The 18931-nt window shown below is 48.1% G+C and overlaps 1 protein-coding gene across 1 annotated transcript; it reads left to right on the forward strand.

Annotated features, from left to right (window-relative positions):
• Positions 1 to 3556: 3556 nt before the first annotated feature.
• On the forward strand, positions 3557 to 5616 carry LOC146197896 (chitinase-3-like protein 1). The gene is made up of 2 exons (XM_084592538.1): positions 3557 to 3877; positions 4441 to 5616. The coding sequence occupies exons 1-2, from the start codon at positions 3557 to 3559 to the stop codon at positions 5614 to 5616; spliced, it is 1497 nt and encodes a 498-aa protein (XP_084448664.1).
• The last annotated feature ends 13315 nt before the right edge of the window (positions 5617 to 18931 follow it).

Raw genomic sequence — 18931 nt, forward strand, 5'->3', positions numbered from 1 at the left:
AAGAGGAGCCGTAGTGGAGGGCTACGGAGTAATTTCGACCACCTGGGGATCTTTAACGTGCGCTGACATCGTACAGCACACGACGCCTCTTCGTTTCGCCTCCATCGAAACGCAGCCGCCGAGGTCGGGTTCGAACCCGGGAACTCCGGCACAGTAGTCGGGCGTCTTACCACTGCACCACCCCGGCGGGGCAGCCACCTCCGCTGCCTCGTGCGGACAGACGAAAGTAGAGGAGAGAGAAAAGAAGAGGGAGAAAAAGACGCGCGCCCAAATAGCCGTCATCCACAGGTGCAATGACGGCCTACAACAGATAAATATTCTGTGGCCGGCTAGCCCCCGCCACAAGCGGCGTTGACCTACCGTCCCAGCCCCGTAGAGCCAGCAACAGCCACCTCCTGGTTGTGTTCGACAAGGGGCGCGCGATGTACCGTCACGACAGGTAATGACGTCACTAGGCGATTCACGCATATACGAAGCTGACCCCGCAACAAAAGGGAACACGGTGTACACAGATGCCGCGCTTTATCCATATAAATTAACGTGGACAGATAAACAATTACAAGAGTTTAAAGCTGCTGAACCAAATATTGAGCGAATGCATTACTTGCGGGTGACTGAGTTGTTCTTCTTCTACTCTTTTTTTCTTCTTCAGCCCACATATAAAGCCCCACTTTAACTAAGCCGTATGAATGTGCCTTAGTGGCCTGGGGGTAACGTGAATGCCAGGGTCCTAGCCCACTAATTCGGACATAACCGTCCCATGTGAAACGAGAGACTCATGTTGGCAGCTCCTGCCAACTGAGCCGCGCCTGCGACCGAGCCACGCCGACCACTTGAGTTTGGAGCCCCTCTCGCTTTTGTGTCACGTGGGATGTGACGTCACAGCGTCACATAGGTAAGACGTGACTACCGCCGCGCTACGCCGACCGCTTGAGTGGGTAACCCAGCTCTCACCCTAGTGTCACATGGGGTGTGACGTCACAGCATCACGTGGGTAAGATGTGGCTACAGCCGCGCTACGCTGAAGGCTCGAAACCTAGAGTAGTATTGCTTTCGCAATAAAAACTAGTTGTGGTTCAACTCTGGTTAACCCTAGCTGAATTGCGATATCAACAGCGGAAGCTTATTTTGCCTGTTAAATTATTTGCCTATCACGCCCTGTCAGTGTAAAGTGCTACATTATTGGGGGGAGCTTAATCTCATCGTATGACGTCAGTGCGTAAGCTACCAGCCCACATTTAAATGAGAGGGGTTCAATGCTGCTGAACCGAATGTGGAGTGAAAGCATTGCTGCCGGTGACCGGGCGTTCTTCTTCTTCTTCTTCTTCCTCCTCCTCATCTTTTTCTTCATCCTCTTTTTCTTTTCCTTCTTCATCATCCTCTTCTTCACCTTCTTCTCCTTCTTCTTCTCGGCTGTTCGAGTTCAAACGTGGCCCTTCCCGGGACGACGCGACGGGCCGAGATCTGGAGCAGTATTGCTATTGCTATGATAAAAATCCGTAGCGGCAGTTATAGGCTCGGACCTCAATGAAATCGCGAGCGCGTCTGCACGGTAACCGAAGGAGAAGAAACGGCTGTTTCTCTAGTGGCCGCGGAGGGCTACCGGGCAAACAAACCCTTCACAATTCTCAAACGTTAGAGAGGCATATCGTAACTTCACCAACAGCAGAATAGGCCGCAAAGCACTCCAAAGTTTCCTTTGCGCGGGCCTATCTAAAAAACCAATTACACACACCATTTTCTGGATACCGGGACAGACGGAGATTGAGGGTAACGAAAAGGCCGACGAAGTAGCTGGCGCGCACACGAACCGAGCGCTTTACAACGCGGACCCGGATATCTTCATGAGGGTAATCCCGACACATTCGACGAGACTAAAGTACTCTCCTCCCCAAAACGTCTTAAATTAATAGGAAGCAGTCTACTGTGGGAAACTGCAAACTGGAACGTTCCCTAATTTATACGTCTTAAGCGAAATGTTCCCGAACCAATACAGGGCCATTTGTCATGGAAAATTTTAAAAATCACACATGCCCTACATGCGGTGAAGTCTCGGAGATCCTGCACATGATACGGAACTGCAAACAGCAATTGGAGAAATATAAATCTCCAGCACTCAGCCAAGCGGCGTGAGAGTCGGAGCTGGCCCACACAGGTTTCTCTGAGCAGCGCAGCCTGCTCACAGGGCCCGGGAGGCAGCCCAAGCCAATGGTATACTGGACTAAGGAAATCGCCCACGCAATTTCGTTAACCAATTAAAGTTTACTATCTCTCTCTCTCCATGGTGTGGTGCTATATCCACCCTATATCGCATCACTTGGGAATACGATAGAAACACAGCTTTTCATAAACTAGAAAATCCGAGTGCGGAACAGTGGGGGAGTATGCAATCCAATCCTCCAAAGAGGACTGGTCATTCATGCCCATCGAGCAGCATACCTCAGGGATACCCTGGAATAGGGGCGCCGACCCTGTGAGACGAGGCCAAACCATCGACGAAAAAAAGAAAGTACAGCAATAAATACTTATTTCCTCCTATTCTATCCGCCGGGAGTCTGATCCAGGCGTCCGTGCGACGCCTTTCATTGCCGCTTCCTCGAACGCCGCACCACACAGCAAACAGAAGCAGGCCCAGATGTAAGAGGCGTTAGTACAGCAGGCATCAGCGGCGTTTAAAATTGATTTACAGGATAGAAAAGGCGCAGTATCTGTGGCAATTCTCCGTGGACACATGTACCACGCCGGAAAGAAAGGGAGGAAGGTGGGAGTGAAAGAAGAGAGGGATATACAGGTGCCGTAGAGGAGGATTTTGGATTGAAAAACATTTATTGTCAGCAATGAGCGATTTGTGGGCGCTACACTTAGATGGCCTCAAGACCGTTGCTCTCGGCGACCTTTTGAGCCCACTCAGTAGCCCGAACTTACGTTAACGGGTCTGAGCTGGCCAGTATAGCCTCCCACCGCTCAAAAGAAAGGACTAGTAGTAGGTCCGCTGGTGGCGGCGCTTTTTTGCAGCTCCATAATATGTGATCGTATCCTGCTATTTCGCCGCAGTGTTTACACTGCGGAGGACTACGATCCACCGCGCTATAATGGTTTCACCTCATCGCTCTTTAGCGGCCTAAAGGGCTCTTTAGAATTTTTATCTTTTTCATCCTGCTCAGATGACAACTGAACTTAGTTGGAAGATTATTTATATATGCCACATCAGAAACAATTGAACTTAAATAAACATCTCGATGAAAATTGTGATACATGCCCTACATGCCCCCTTAAAGAAGACTTTTCTCGCCTCCGACAGTTCAGCGAGAGTGCGCTTCGGTAACTGGGGTAATAACGTGTTAACACGCGCCGAGGTATTAGTAGAAGAAGAAAAAAGAAAGCGTCCCGGAGAGGACGCGTTGCAGTCTCCCAAGCCCCAGGACGAATCTGCAAAACGGAGACAGAGGTGCCCGTGACGGTCGCTCGGCCGAGCGGCCACCCCGATGTGGATCCTCAGGAGGCCAGAGCATCGGGAGGCCCTTGGCCGACGCAACTCGAAAATTCGACCTCAGTCATGTGCATCGTGATGACCCTCGTAGTAATGTTCGCCCTGGTCGTGCTGCTCCAGACGCGCATGATAGACAACGCGTCCTTCCGCGACCTCATGATCCTGCGCGGCGTCAGCGTGGGCCGCAAGCGCGCCGGGAAGTTCGACCTGCTAGAGCCGGAACCCTCGGCTCCCCTCGAGGAGAGCGTCCCGCGGCCCGTCCACGCCACCGCCGCTCCTGCTGCTGCTGCTGCCGCCACTGCCTTCGGACATGCCAGGAAGGCTGGCGCCCATCGGAAACCGCCTTCGGGGAGTTATCTGCCCAAGAGGGTCTTCGACAACGAAGAGGTAAGTGTGCCGTTGGTTCCTGGTTCTTTCACAAGCTCAAGGCTGGTCATACGAAAGCCAAATATATAGACGTTTCAGGAGATGAGATGTAAGAAAATTCCGAGCTTTTAACGCGGTGGGTGAAATGCTCACTTGCCAAATTAGCACTCCATACAGACCGTGGTGTCAACCGCTATGCTCTTAATCAGTTCGTATTAGATTCTGTTGTAATATTTCACCCTCATGCACATTTCTGTTTTGCACGAATTGTATAAATATATGACGCATTTGGTGTCATTAACAGGGCTAGTTGACTCAGGCAGAAATAATAAACGGTAACTGCGGAAGATTATAGCGATAAACTGGTCATGCTAGCGAGAAAAGTTTATTGAATGGTCAGCCAAAGTTCCATGAAAATCAATAAATCAAGCGACGACTTGCGTTCCTCATCTGCTTAGTGAGATCGAAGCGAAGCAGAAATACTGTTCTAAAAATGCGAATTAGGTAACGTTTTTCTATGATTAAAGGTGCAGCCAATAACCTGCACATGACGCTGTATTCCTGAAGCCAAGTTTAATTTTCAGGTAGTTGCCAAGGACACCGCCATTGAAATTGTTACCGAAGACCCCGATCTGATTTCCACGATGTTTCCTGAGACCCCTCTGGGCCGCACGGCACGTTCCATATGCATGGTCCATGGCACTCGAACTGGCAACAATCAACGGAGCCATCCTAGAACGTGTAACTCATCGGAACTACAGCCAAATGAGTTACCGACTCACCACTGCACCGATATCGTGTATTGCTGCTTCGGCTTGGACCAGTTCTTCAACGTGACCACGACGCCGGAGACGCTGCGCCTCGTGCTAAACCTGCCCCCGAGAACAGAGGTCACGCGCTTCTGGCTTGCCGTCGGTGACGGTGAAGAATCCAGCGGCAAGTTTTCTGTGGCATGCCGGGATGAAAAGTCGGGCCTTATGCTTGCCATGAACATCCTCAGTTGGCTCAAGACTCACGACTTCCATGGCGTCTTTGTATACTGGACCTACCCAACTATGCAAGAGACACAGCTGCACGTCCGGTTACTCAAGCTGATGAAAGACGTCTACAAGCTAACTGGCAAGCTCGTAGGCGCCGTCGTTCCGTACGAACAGGAGTTGCGAGAGCACTTTGACATGCCAGCTCTTGTGGCTCTCCTTGCCCCTTACAGCATTCTCGTGACGCCACCTCTGACGGCTGCTCATCAGCCATCATTTGCGAGAACTTTCGTGCCTTTTAAAGTGGACTTTTTGTACAGATATCCCCGCGTCCTTTGGGAGACCAAAGACAACATCCTTCGCAAGGATGGCAGGTACCACCTCTGCTACATGACATCGCTCGCCGGCTGGTCCTTCACCATGGCTCGTCCCACAAACGAGAGCGAGTCAGGGAGAATGGCTCTCGGTCCGGGAAGGCCTTTTCCAGGGTCGAGCCAAGCAGGACGCCTGGCGTTTGACGACGTGTGTAATTACACGTATGACGTTGAAGACAACACGAAGTACAGTGTGGTGGCCGTCAGTGGAAGTAACTTTGCGGCGTACACAAATCCCAAAATGTACCGGAAAGTGCTGCTTGCCCTTGCAAACGCTACTAAGCATGGCGGCTGCTTGGGCATCTGGGATATGTACTGGGACGATTACTGTGGCCTCTGCGGTTGGGGACGGTTTCCTTTCAGCGAAGTCCTTTACAGTATCCTCTTCGGGTCGGACAAGGGGAAATAAATCAGTACTTCTCCTTGCCATAGTGAAAACGCGATGTTGAGAAAGTTCAGAAACAAAGTTCATGGCTTACATAAGAGAACAAATTATGGGTGGAGGCATTAATTACAGCGCTAGTGTCATTGCTAGCGCATGCAAGAAAATACAGAATCCTTACGAGCTACACTATAGCCATTCGAGCGGATGCAGTTTAATACACAGCAGCACGCAGGCACTCAGAGTGACAGCTAAGCGACGCAAGGTAGAACATGATAAAAAGTTCGTTTCTTGTGGCTGCTGCAGTTAACTCGCCAAACAAAACCGCTTGCGTTGCTCTTGCGGATGTAGCTTAATATAACAAGTCCGGCACAGGAGCGCTCACGGAGCGGTACAGGTAAAGGCGCAAGGTAGAACGTGTCTGAAAGTTCGTTTCTTGTGGGTGCTCCAATTCACTCGTTCAAAGAAAACTGTTTTCCTTTAGCGTATGAAGCTTAAAATTCAAGCGTTTTTCACACGTCTTTAACGCCTGCGCTTCAAGTTAATATCCTTGCGCACAGAGGGGAAACAAGACGTAACCTAGAGCACTTTGTCGGGATTGTCGGGAAGCCTGCGCGTCTTGATTGCTCTCTGCGGGAGGGCGATGCCGACTTTCTTTCTGAACCACTTCATGAACCATGGTGTCTCGTCAGATTGGTCATGCTCGTCCGCCATGGTCCTCAGCAGCACACCACTGCCCATCGTGATTGGAGCCTTATTCGTGGCGATGTCATCGCTGGCATCTATTCTGGGAGGCAGCCTCGCAGCGAAGAATGCGAATTCGTCTTCCACACTGTCCGCAGCGGGCGACGCGGGCGCGACGTCACCTTCGTCGGTGTCATTGAGTCTGGAGCCGTTGCCGTGCCTGGGCCCTGCCGCCGGCTGCTTGGCCAGGCGCTGGTTTGCGGCCAACCGGGTGGCGGTCTCCTCGTTGTGCTTACGTAGCCACACGTGCATGACGAGAACAATGAGCGTGAACATGGTGGCCACGTAGAAGACCACCGCGGGGTTCTGGCCCACCGAGGCTCCCAGGGGCGTTCGGCCCCTAAGCACTCCCAGCATGGCGCCGCTGCGACCACAACAGATGCTACCGGATAGAGCGAACGCAGCCTCTGTTTCGTATCCTCAACTGCGCAAAAATTGAGTGTCGTGAAAACAAAATTGGCCCCCCGATAATGTGGATAAAGTGAAGTCACTTTTTATAACCTGCTCTTTTCACTGGCCTTTGATTTTGATATTTTTCTCTTTTCTTTTCGTTATTTTCTTCGCGGTTTTACGCCCCCTCAAAGGCAGCACACAGCGCGCAACGCACGCGCCTGCTGAAAAGCCACCAGCACGAAAGCACATTAACCGGAAGTGGCGTAATACGGTCAGGACATCATTCACGCATATAGACCAACACCGATCTGTAACGTAAGCACGATGCGGTGGCGCTTCTATCGCCAGCGTGGTCCAACTGGGGGTGAAAAATAGGCTTAGCGCCCATAGGAATACATGGAAGCGAAATATTCCAAAGCAGTTTTCTAATTTCACGGGTCATCTGTGATGTCGTTATTCGGTACAGAGCAACCATGAACATCCTAGAACAGATCACGAAAGTATCAAATCTCATTAACGAGGCGAAGTATTTTTAAAACACCGCGAAACGTATGCGGGTGCGAGTTGGAAGGGCGACCCATAGAAACACATGTAAACACAACTTACCGCAGCAATTTACTCGGTTCAGCAGCGTTGAGCCCTTCTCAGTTTTTGTTGAACGTCTTGTATCACGCCCTGACATCATGTTGCATAGCACACTACATTCTCTTGTAAGTACTGCAAGTCTGACGACTTGCGGGACAGTTCACAGCACGATAAACTGACCGCGCACAGTTGCAGACGGCAATGCGCCACCGGCGCTGTCGCTAGCAAACGCTCCGGAGCTGGAGGCGGCCGCGGTGGGTATCGCCAGATACGCTGTCGTCTGCTGCAATGCGCGAATCTCGTTCGGTTCATATTGTCGTATGGCGTTTGACAACTGATTTTTAAATGTAATTCTGTCTAGCACGTATCACTGGAGCGACAGTATTATCAAGCTTATTTAGCCTAAGCGGCAGCATATCAGACTGTAAGCAAAACTGCGCGATTCGCTACACCTGCAGCTTGCCTTTTGGCGGTGTCTGGATTCATAACACAGGTTATTCGGTGAGTTTTAAAAGTAGACTGCCTCCGTAATGACGCACCCTACTTTATCACACACTTCTTCAAAGCGCTGGTCAACGTTTAACGACCGGCCACCACTTCTGATGCTCTGTGAAATCAGAAAAATGTTCCGGTAAGTTGTGTTTACATGTATTGCTACGGGTCGCCCTCCCAACTTGCACCCCCATGCGTTTCGCGGTATTTTAAAAATACTTCGTCTCGTTAATGAGATTTCATACTTTCGTGATCTGTTCTAGAATGTTTATAGTTGCTTTGTACTGAATAACGACATCACAGGTGCCCTGTGAAATGAGAAAACTGCTTAGAAATATTTCGGTTCCATGTATTCCTATGGGAGCTAACCCTATTTTTCACCCCCAGTCGGCTGCGACGCCGCGAGCGCCCCTTTTGTTTGTAAACACGGTGTTGGTCTATACGAAGGTAACCCCGCCTGGCGTCCGATCTCAGAAATCTGTGCTGCGTCTTTGATTTGGCGTTATTTCCTCGAACGCTGCACCAAACAGCATACAGAAGACGCAGTAAAGCAGGAACAAGCGGCGTTTCAAATTGGTTTACAGGAATTAAAAGGCGCAGTATATGTCACAATTCCTCGCGCACACCTGGAACACGCTTTAAGGGAAGAGAGGAAGGTTGGAGTGAAAAATTCGAGGAATCTTAGATGTATCTTATAAGTACAATTTTGCCTTTCCTCTCCTATCTTTTGCTTCTCATCGTTTGCCTCTTATCGGCGTTCGTTGCAGTGCTACATATACTTGGTTTACAGGAAGGGAAGTCGTGGTATCTATCTCACTCTCAGGCAAGTGTGTTTGGACGGCGCACTATCGCTCCTTTCTCGTAGCGTTCCTTCGTGGATTGCAGATTGCAGGAACGCTACACAAAAAGTAATCGCGCGATATCTCGCGGAGGATGACAGATCTCGAGCAAACCTCTCGCGCACGGGGTTTCGTTTCATGAGCCTAGAAAGGCTTTCGCCCTAAAAAGCAAAAAGCACCTTCACCGGCTAAACATAATGGTGCTCGATCTTCCATGCTCATGTACCGTATACCGTATATAATGTAGACAGAAACCCAAAACGATTATTACGAATAGGTTGACAAGTAGCCAGCCTGCTGGGCAGAGGAACACGTATATTTTTTTTCGGTATTAACTCTCACCCGGCGGCTGCGTTTTGATGGAGGCGAAACGGTGTGGCTTCCGTGTGCTGTGCGATGTCAGTGCACGTTAAAAACCCCAAGTGGTCGAAATTTCCGGAGTCCTCCACTACGGCGTCTCTCATAGCCCGAGTCGCTTTGGGACGTTAAGTCCCACAAACCAAAGCAAACCTAACTCTCACCAGCTATGCACGGTATAGGTACATCTGGTTCATCCTGTATCTTGTACTTATTAGACGGCGAAAATCGTCACCGTACTATTTATCTCTCTTGTGCAAGCTCGCTGATATGATGCTTCTTTCTAGTGGTATAAAGGCATTGCCGGGACCAGCTAGATTATCAGGATACAACGCTCAGGATATCCACACGTGCCCAAGTGTACTTGTGATTGACTATTCTAAGAACATCCGGGCAATTCACACAGCAACCACCTCTGCATCACAGCGCCTAACCGTTACGAAGAGGAAGTCACATATCCAAATCCAATCTGAAATAGTTCTTGCAGTTCGTGCACGTCTGTTTCTCGTGTCCTCACTGACTAGTCTTTTAAAAGAACTAGTCGACTACTAGATTTAATATCACCGTTGCGTAAGCGTAGACGCGTACCAGTGCAACATCAAAAATGGCTGTCCTCGCCACTGCAAATGCCTGTTCCTTGGGCCGCGCAGAAGAACGCGGTGATAATCACCGACACCAAAACCTTATGGATATACTTGGCAAGCAAGAAAGAAAGAGGGACCGACATCATGAGCAATTCGCCTGAGCGGGGTGGCCGCGAGGAATCAAGTTCTCTGATGAGTTTTTTTTTCTCTTTTTTTTTTTTCCTTAGTGCCAAGGAAAAAGCATTGCGTTTTGTAGGGGATAACTAGACGCTAGCTTAGAAGCCAGATTGCTACTCGTCATTAAACCCAAACTTATACAGCGCAATCAACCTCGCCAATCGCCTATTTCGTGAAGATTTCACAAGAACACATGCGATTCTCAAAGGTTTATTTAATACAAATGCGATAGATAGATTCTCCTGCCCATGTCGTATGTTTTAAGCCAGAAAAAAAGTGAAGGTCCCATCTTGAGCTTGTATATTTTTTCGTTCATGCGCGCTACACATAATATGAAAGCGCAGCATATGTGAAATCTGTGTATTCACACGGGCCCCTGCCAGTTACAGCTATCTTGTCCAGAGTGAGTTCCTAATCTCATCCAACCACCTAACAAACTGGCGCCTTCTGCTAAGCTTGCCTCCTCTTGGAATCCAACTCGTTATCTTTCCCAGACCTCGCTTATCTTTCCTTCCCATTGCAAGCCCGTGCGATGCTTAGCTCTACTGGATTCATTTGGGAGCTTCGCGTTAGATTGAATTGGATAAACATTATCAATAAGATCATTAGGATGGAATCAGTGGCCCTCTAACAAAGGGCGACCTCACCCACCCTGTCGGCAAGTTCGGCTTGTGTGTTCTTGTCCGGCTCCCTTAGGAGCCTAAGCCAAGCCCCCGGTGAGGGTGTTGGTAGGAGGCTTCTGGTGGCGGATCTGCCTCACAGCCCCATAGGAAGTGTTCTTCCGTTTGCTTTGCGACCGCTATGTATGCAGTTGCGACGATTGGCTTTTTGGCAAGTTTCGATCGAAGAATGGGGGTCATGACTGCTCCAGTTCGGCCTCTACGTAGGTTTCTGGCCTGTTTTCTGCTAAATTCTGGATGAGGTAGAGACTAAAGGTTCCGCGCCTCACGAATATGATTGGTGTTTTCCTTGTAGACGTAATTTTCGTTTACAGGGGACTCCAAGAAACTCCCCGATCCCTGCCGGTTTGCTAGAGCTCGGGCATATTTGTTCGCCTTCTCGTTTCCCCTTACCCTTCGTAAGCAGAGCGACTATAATTTTTACTCGGCTTACTCACTGACAGTTTTTATAAGTACTTTTTTCTGCAGAGCAAATAAAACCTTTTTTGTAATTGTGGGTTGAGTTGCTAATTATTTTGCCTACACTACCATACCTAAGAGCTAATGCAATGGCTTCTTCTTCAGTCACTATTGCTGAGGAATCTGTCGCTACTGTAAAGTACCTGGGCTCAGCGTTAGCATCATGATGGTAAAGTATTTCTTCCTTAGCTTTGCCCGTGTCTACCTAGATGCAGCTAAGGTCGCTGTGTACTTACCTTCGATTTTTTAATATAGTTCGATCTCCTAGATGCATGTCTTTCCACTTTCATGTTTTGGGGAGGGATGGGATTTTGATATCCTGGACCTAGAACCTCATGCATTTCACAGATGGCGCTACGTACTCATGTGCCGCATGTTGTTTTATCTCGCGCTCTGCGGCAAACATTGTCGTCTCTACCATGGTGTCCAAGCACGAGAGCACTATACTATCACCGCAGCCGAAAACGCGTGGTGTAAAACTGTGCTGTTCAGTAAAGAGTCGTCTCCATCGATTTCCAACCGCAAAGCACACTCGCACTTAGAACTAAATATCGTCGTTTTCATGAAGTTCCACCTGCGCCTCGAAGTACATATGGCGCACCGCTATTCATCATCTGGCACCACCAAGTGGCCGAATGTCTTGGCACGTGGCTGAGCGCCGTCCTCGTCTCTCTCGAGATTCGCTTCCATAAAAGGGCCAGCTCGGTTGTTGTGCTGCTTGCTGTGTGTGTTGGTGACATTTGGTGGATTGTGCAGGGTAAACCCTATGTTCGTTGCCCCCGAAGACGTCAGTGACGCTGCTCATGGACGCGCGGACGCCATTCCCGTCCATAAAGCGAGCCACCGCCTCCGAGGCCTACAACTTGAGTTCGAACCACTGACCACACCGCACCGAGCCATGACATCGCCGACGGGCAGCCAGAGAAGTCAGCATTCGAGCAACGCCCCACCGTTCGTCCTTCTCGCAACTCGACCACCGCCATCATTTCACGGTGACTGGTTCAAGGATGTGGAAGACTAGTTGGCCAGTTTTGACCGTGTGGCCGAATTAAATCAATGGGACGACGAGCGGAAGCTAATGAATGTGTACTTCGCGCTGCAAGACTCGGCCATGTGTTGGTGACAATATGCGTCACCTCGCTACATGCAATTCAACGGGTCGTAACATGATTCTTAAACCAATTTAAGCCTACATACCAACCATTTGGTCGGTACAGCACTGCTAAATTAGTTTACGCCAATATTGAAATCAACAGTTCGTGACACCAGCAGTAAGTACCCTTATCAAACGCACAATATTGATCTCCGATATCATCAAACTACCCAATTTTTTCCTTCTCAATTTGCTCTAAAATTTAGTTAACTTGCTTTTGTTCCGTAAACTACTGTGCTTTTTTTTTTTCTTTATGCTACGACTATCTTTTTCGTTTACACAGCTATCTGCACTTTCCTCAATTTAATTGGACCTCTTTTCGTAACCCTCCACGTTTTTGGCCCATAGGTGAGTACTGGTAAGATGCAGCTATAAGATACTCTTTTCTTGAAGGATGCTGGTGAACTGCCATGAATGACCTGGGATCGCTGCCAAATGAGCTTAATCCCATTCTCATTCTAGTTATTTTGCTCTTGTGGTCCGGATCGATGGTCGCCACATGTCCTACACAGATGAATTCTTTGCCACTTCCAGTGTCTGGTTACCTATAATAAACTGCTGCTTTCTTCCGATGCTGCCGATCTGAACTTTGATTTTCTGCATATTCATATTTAAATCCACTCTCCTGTTTTACCTACCTAAGTTATTGATCATGCGTGTGGATTTGTTGCTCGAGTTACCTACCAAGGCAACGTCATGAGCAAATAGCATTTTCAAGGGAAATCCTTATATAACTCCTAACCCTCACCATTTCCCGTGCAAGTTTTTAGATACCTCCTCTAATGTGGTTTGTGGTTTGTGGTTTGTGGGGTTTAACGTCCCAAGCAACTCAGGCTATGAGAGACGCCGTAGTGGAAGACTCCGGAAATTTCGACCACCTGGGGTTCCTTGACGTGCACTGACATCGTTAAAGTAATGACACATTAAATAGATGTGGAGAAATTTTGCCTCCCTATCTGACGCCTTTCCTACAGTGATTTTGTTACGTTCTAGGAAATTGGGAATTTAAACAGAGCTTGATTTCTCCCCATTTCCTTCGTAACATCCCCTTCATTTTCATTTACGGAACACGTGAGCAAAATACTGCGTTTTTTCGTCTTACACAGTCTGCACCGCCCCCCCCCCCCCCCCTCCCCATGTCAAGTTTCTCTGTACAGAAGATAAAAACAAGGAAAAAAGTGACGAGACACGGGCAACAGAGAAGGAACTCGCTTTTTATCTTCTCTACACCAGCTACTGGCATGCTGGGATGAAAAGCGTGGTGACGGTGTGACGAAATGTATAATCAGTGTTTCAGAATTTAGGAAAAGAGTTTATGTATGCTGCTTATAACGAAAGAGATAAAGTAAATCTTAAGTTCATCGTTCTATAACTAGAGAGCTTGTGAGTAGGAGAGCTTAAAACCATTAGCCGTTGACGTTGTAGCAGTTGTTTCATGTCGTTTTGAATAGTCGTCTAGACACATGGGCATATGTAATTCTGAACATTGACAATATTGAGGGAAGTGAAGAATGCATGTTCCATAGACATGCTGTCACCAATTGTTTACACAGAAACGGTATCATTATGATAATCAATGTCTGGCACTTATCTCTCTACCTGGCTCTCTTACCCTTACTCAATAGCATCTTTTTTCGCTTGAGGTATTTTAATCTAAGGCAACAAACACTGCCTGTCATCCACGTTAAATTTTCGTCCAAGTTTTCTCCTTCATTTCTAGTAGCAGAGGGTATTCCAGTCGTAATCGAGAAACACTCTGTAAACACGAAATCCTCGTTTGATCCCTTAAAACATTGCAAGCAAAATAAGGCAGTCATCAAGCTTTCTGTTTTGACCTTCCGCTGTAAAGCTCCTCTGTAGTGAACTTTCAACTTGTCATGTGCAGCTCTTGCCGGCCACAATTCGTACCTTCTACGTTTGTGAGAAGCAAGGCAATCATTGACGAAGAGACGAAGAAGGCAACAGCTTAATCAGAGACTCAGGAAAAAATAGAGATAAACAAAGAGGCAAAAGCCTACGCTATGTCCTTGGCCCGATTGCATTGGAATTCGCTCTGCGATGGTGTTCAGGGGAAGATAGCTGTGTCAAAAACCTAAAAGCTCCTGCGTGTCCTAATCTACCTCACTAGCAATAAGTCAGCCGTTAAAGACAGGCTCACGAAGATTCCCCCCCCCCCCCCCCCCCGGGTGCGAAACAGAGCAGATGGAAATGCTCAAGATCAGGTACCTCTGCACGGAACATCTCGTGGAACAGCCGGAGTATTCTGGGCTTCCGAATCTTAAGCTCGACATCCCGATTACGAAAGAAGAAACAAAAGCAGAAATCGCGGCAATAAAAAATTATGCAGCCCCAGGTGCAGATAAAATAACAGCGAACCTTTTATTTAGTCTCAGCGATGACACCATCAACTCATTGGTGGAATACTTCAACGAGCAGCATTGGGCGACAGGAATGTTACCCAAATTCTGGAAGATAGCCGAGTTTCGGTTTATTACAAAACCGAACACACCTCTTAATCTGGGTAATCTGAGACCGATATCGGTCACCTTGTGCTTGGGGAAGCTCAAAACGAGGGTCATAAATACGAGACTGATTATATACTTAGAAGACAACAACTTCCTACCTAACACTCAATTCGGCTTCCGCCCTAACCTGTCGACGCACCGCATTGTCGTGTACCTGTACAAAGACCTCCTTGAGACACCTCCCAAGTCACAGACAAGGGCAATACTGGAACTTGATTTGAAAGGAGCGCTCGATAACGTTCTTTGTAAACATATCCTGCAAAGCCTGGCTAATACCAGTTCTACATGGCGCAAGTACCTACAACTATATCAAAAACTTCTTATCAGCCAGGCAATCCGCTATAAACTTCGGTGGAATAAAATCGTATTCCATCACTCTTGACCCGAGAGGAAACTCCGTAAGGAACGGCACTCCGTAAGCCCTCTTGTTCGGTTTGGATATAAAAGACATATCGGGCCTTCTGTCTGAAATACCGGGTATCAAAAGCTCAGTATAACTATCTAACTATCTGGTGCAACTTGGGGAACTCCGCCGAGATCTAGAACAGTCTGCAAGCAGCAGCAGGCACTGTGGACCGGTTCGCCAGGGAGAGAGGCTTCCAGTGCGTGCTGAAAACGCCCGAGTTGTTCATCCTGAAGAACCCGAGGACACCCCTAGGGCAGAACATCACGGTGTATCTAGACAACCACATAGTCCAAAAACTCATGGAGATCACGATCCTAGGCAGCATATACCCCGCAAGAGCGGTGAAACATCACCGCTCTGAAGAAACTTACTACATCTACCAAGAAAATTCTTCGGATGATACATCGTATCAGAAATAAGCACCATGGCATGAAGGGAAGGGACACACTATCTGATTAGTGCAAGCTTTCGTGATCTCGCGGGTAATGTGCGAGATGGCGTTCCTTAACCTTTTGTCACAAACACCCGTCTTTACGGTAAACAGAGGCGCGGGATCCCCTTTACAATTACCGTCTTCCCTCTATGAGGCTTGAGAACACAGTTAAATCTTAGGCCGGTCAGCCTGTGAAGTACATGTGTCTATGTGTGATTGAGGAGTAAGTTCAAGAAAGTGACTTTTGTTTTTACAAACAATGGGATGTTTATAGTTAATAGTCCAAATTACAATGCATAATAATAGAACACAAAAAAATGCCATGACATGATAATGATAAAAGACGACTCTGTAAATGACAAGAGGGAAAACCCGACAATGAACAAAACACTGCAATAAAAGAAGGCTATACAGATTACAAAGCAAGTATTCTAGCTATATTATATAGGGGCAAGCGTCACACAGAAGACAGACTAAAATACTAAGCCAGATCAAGGTTTTAACAAAAATGAAAACAGTTTTCAATTAACCGACAATATGTGGCAAAAAAAGAATTCTCACGGCTTTTTTGTTCGGTGAGGCGTCCTAGTCGCAGAGTTGATCAGTAGCGGCGGCAGTACAAGAACAGGAAGAAAGGATTAGTTGGTCACGGGCTCAGTGTAAAAACATTACACTTTCCCAGAGCGAGCGGCTGTGAGAGTTGCTCGAGATATTACATCTCCCTAGAGCGCACTGCCGCGTGCGGGCTGCGGCCTGCCTTTTTATACTCTCAGCTGGTTGCGCTGCAGCCCACCGTCAAGGACACTCGCAGGCCGGTCGCTGCCCCGGAGAGTCATGTCGAAGCATGTTCGGAGGAGCGGGGTGATCCTGTAAGTTTCACTCTTACAATTAATTGCTTATTACAATTAACTTATTTCGGTTCGACAGGTATTGGTAATTTCTTGGTAAAACTTGCATCTTTTGAACACCGCAATGCAATAGTAAACACTAGATGCATTGACTTGTGGTCTCTACCACATTTTGGAACAGACTACAAATTACAATCCTTGGCTCATAATCTTCCCGTTTCTCTCAGCAAATATAAAGACACTGTTGATTTTAGTCTTAAAGGTCCACGGAAACGGCGCCCAAGAAACCACTGATAAACGTGATCAGTGTGTAGAGCACATCCTTTTGAGCATTAACGCAAAGTATAACTCCTTGGAACAAAGCCAGCGATTTATTATTAATTTTTAAAAACAGCGTTTTTTGAAATTCGCGGGCAGAGGAAATGTCGCTTGGCGGTGTCGCATGGAACTATTTCCTAATCCCGTGACGTCACGGGTCGGTTGACTGGCAAGGCTTGCTAGAAGCTGCCATTCGCTGCGGTCACTGCAACCATGACGTCACGAATACACTTCCGGTAGCTGCGAAAGTCGTCTGCTCGTGCGCTGCTCGAACTCTGTGCGGGCTGTTACAGCTCGCCGCCCTTATCGGTTAGGCGGCCATTGCCCATTAAGTGCAACAACCGAAGCGACGCAGGGATCGGCAGAACGAAGCTGCATTTACAAATATCTTATTTATATAACGTGGTTTCAGGAGTATCGGAGTGTCGTCCGACGAGGCGTCAACAGCACGGTCAAGCACCGCACGATGGCAGCACCTCCTCGACCGCCGTAAACACCGCCGCTGTGGTGGCCCCTCCTCCCGCATACCGTTCGCGAACGACACGGCGGATCGTTAGCACCGATGTCCGAAATAAAGCGTGCTAAAATTTGTTGGCGTCTGGAATACTGAGCCGAATATCAAGTATGAAGCCCTCTTGAGGATCGCTGACCAGCAGCAAATTGCTGGTAAGAGCGATAGCCGTGAAACAAGCTAGTTTATGCTCAAGCCAGCTGCCGCTGGCGCATTTCGGCTGATCCGATCTGCTCGTACTAGCTCTGCGATTAATGCGTCGGCAGAGTTAATCCTATAATTATTTTACTATGGCAGGATAGGAATCACTATAAGGCAGTTTCATAAGTAGACGATTTACGACAGCGTTGATCATGTTCTAAAGCGTCGACCACCGCGGCTTCGAAGCGAAACAATAGGCCTAGCGACGACTAGGGACGGTCACGCACGGCGCCGGTGTTCGCCGCGCTCGCACGTTCCACCCCCGCGGTAATTGTGTAACGTACCTCAGCCTGCTCGCGGCATCCCGTGCTGCAAGCGTTGCAAACTCGTGTACTTTCATAGCTAAGGCCGCGTATTTTTTGGCGTTCTGCTCAGCAACAAGCCGTTCAAACGATACTGTAGGCAAGACAAGGCTTCAGTACGCAGTCGCTGCGCTATCGGCCGTAATCGAAGACGTCGGGCGGCATCATAGTCTATAAATCGATCTTTAAACGTGATACAGTGGGCAAATGAATAACTTTGTGAAGCAGACCCGCTCGTACGTTTCGCGCACTCGGGCGCCGACGAGTAGCTTCCGTCAACAGACGCCGTCATAACCTCGGTTAACGACGCAAACCGAGGTCGTCAAGCTCGGTTTGCGGTAACTGCGGTTAGTGGTGCAACCATGGTTTGGTCCGCCGTGTAACATAGGATAACCACGGGTTCGCGGTTACACTAACCGTCGCTGCGCGAACTGGCGAACTCCTCAGGCGTGTGCGAGCGAGGACGGGTTGGCGCGAGTACGCCAACCAGTGAGCGCGCGGCAACCGGAAGTTTGTCGAAGTGACGTATGTCTGGGCGGAGCTTTGAACTTGCTTGTATTCTTTGTTTTTTTATGGCTCCCTTCGGCGTACGAGTTGAGGGGGAAAATTGGAAGGGTCATTTTTAATCGCCGATATCTCTGGTGTTGCAGAAGATAGATCGAAAATTTTTGCGGGAGAATGATGGGTGGTTCAATAACTATCAGTGTTATGGCGTTGTTTACCCTTCTTGGTGACCCCTTTCTGGGGACCTTTAAGCAGTTGAGAACCTACTTCGTGCAAATATAATCTCTTCATACAAGTGTTCTTACTTTAAATATTATACTCACCATTACGAACTTTCTGCCTTATTGAGCTTTTTTCATTGATTTTATTATTGATCAACTTTTTGTTTTGTTTTCCTATCGTGCTGCAGTGACGTATACATTGTATAGAACTTTTGGATCTCATGGTCGTATTGTTAATGAACTTCTGGAATTTGCTGTTTGTTCCTGCTGTGTTGTGTGTGGGTTTCCTGGGTCTTTGTCAAGTTTTTTGTACAGTTTTAGCCCAGGCGACCATCCAATTGTTGGAAAATAAATTTTATTTGATTTGATTTCACTTGATATGGTGAGGCAGCTTGTGACACCTCTCCAGGTCGAAAATTGAATAGCTGGAGACACTGACCACGAAAGCCTACAAGATGGCGCTGGGGCGAATAAATTTTCCGAACATGTAAGCGCGAACATAGTAGAGGTCAAACTGCTATAATACAATAAAACGAGAAGCGATTTGTGATTATGCAGATTACACATAAAACCCCTCCAACATCACTACTCCACAATTACGTGCTTCAGT

This window comes from Amblyomma maculatum, chromosome 2, assembly GCF_055883805.1.
Source record: "Amblyomma maculatum isolate TAMU_Amacu chromosome 2, ASM5588380v1, whole genome shotgun sequence".
NCBI lineage: Eukaryota > Metazoa > Arthropoda > Arachnida > Ixodida > Ixodidae > Amblyomma > Amblyomma maculatum.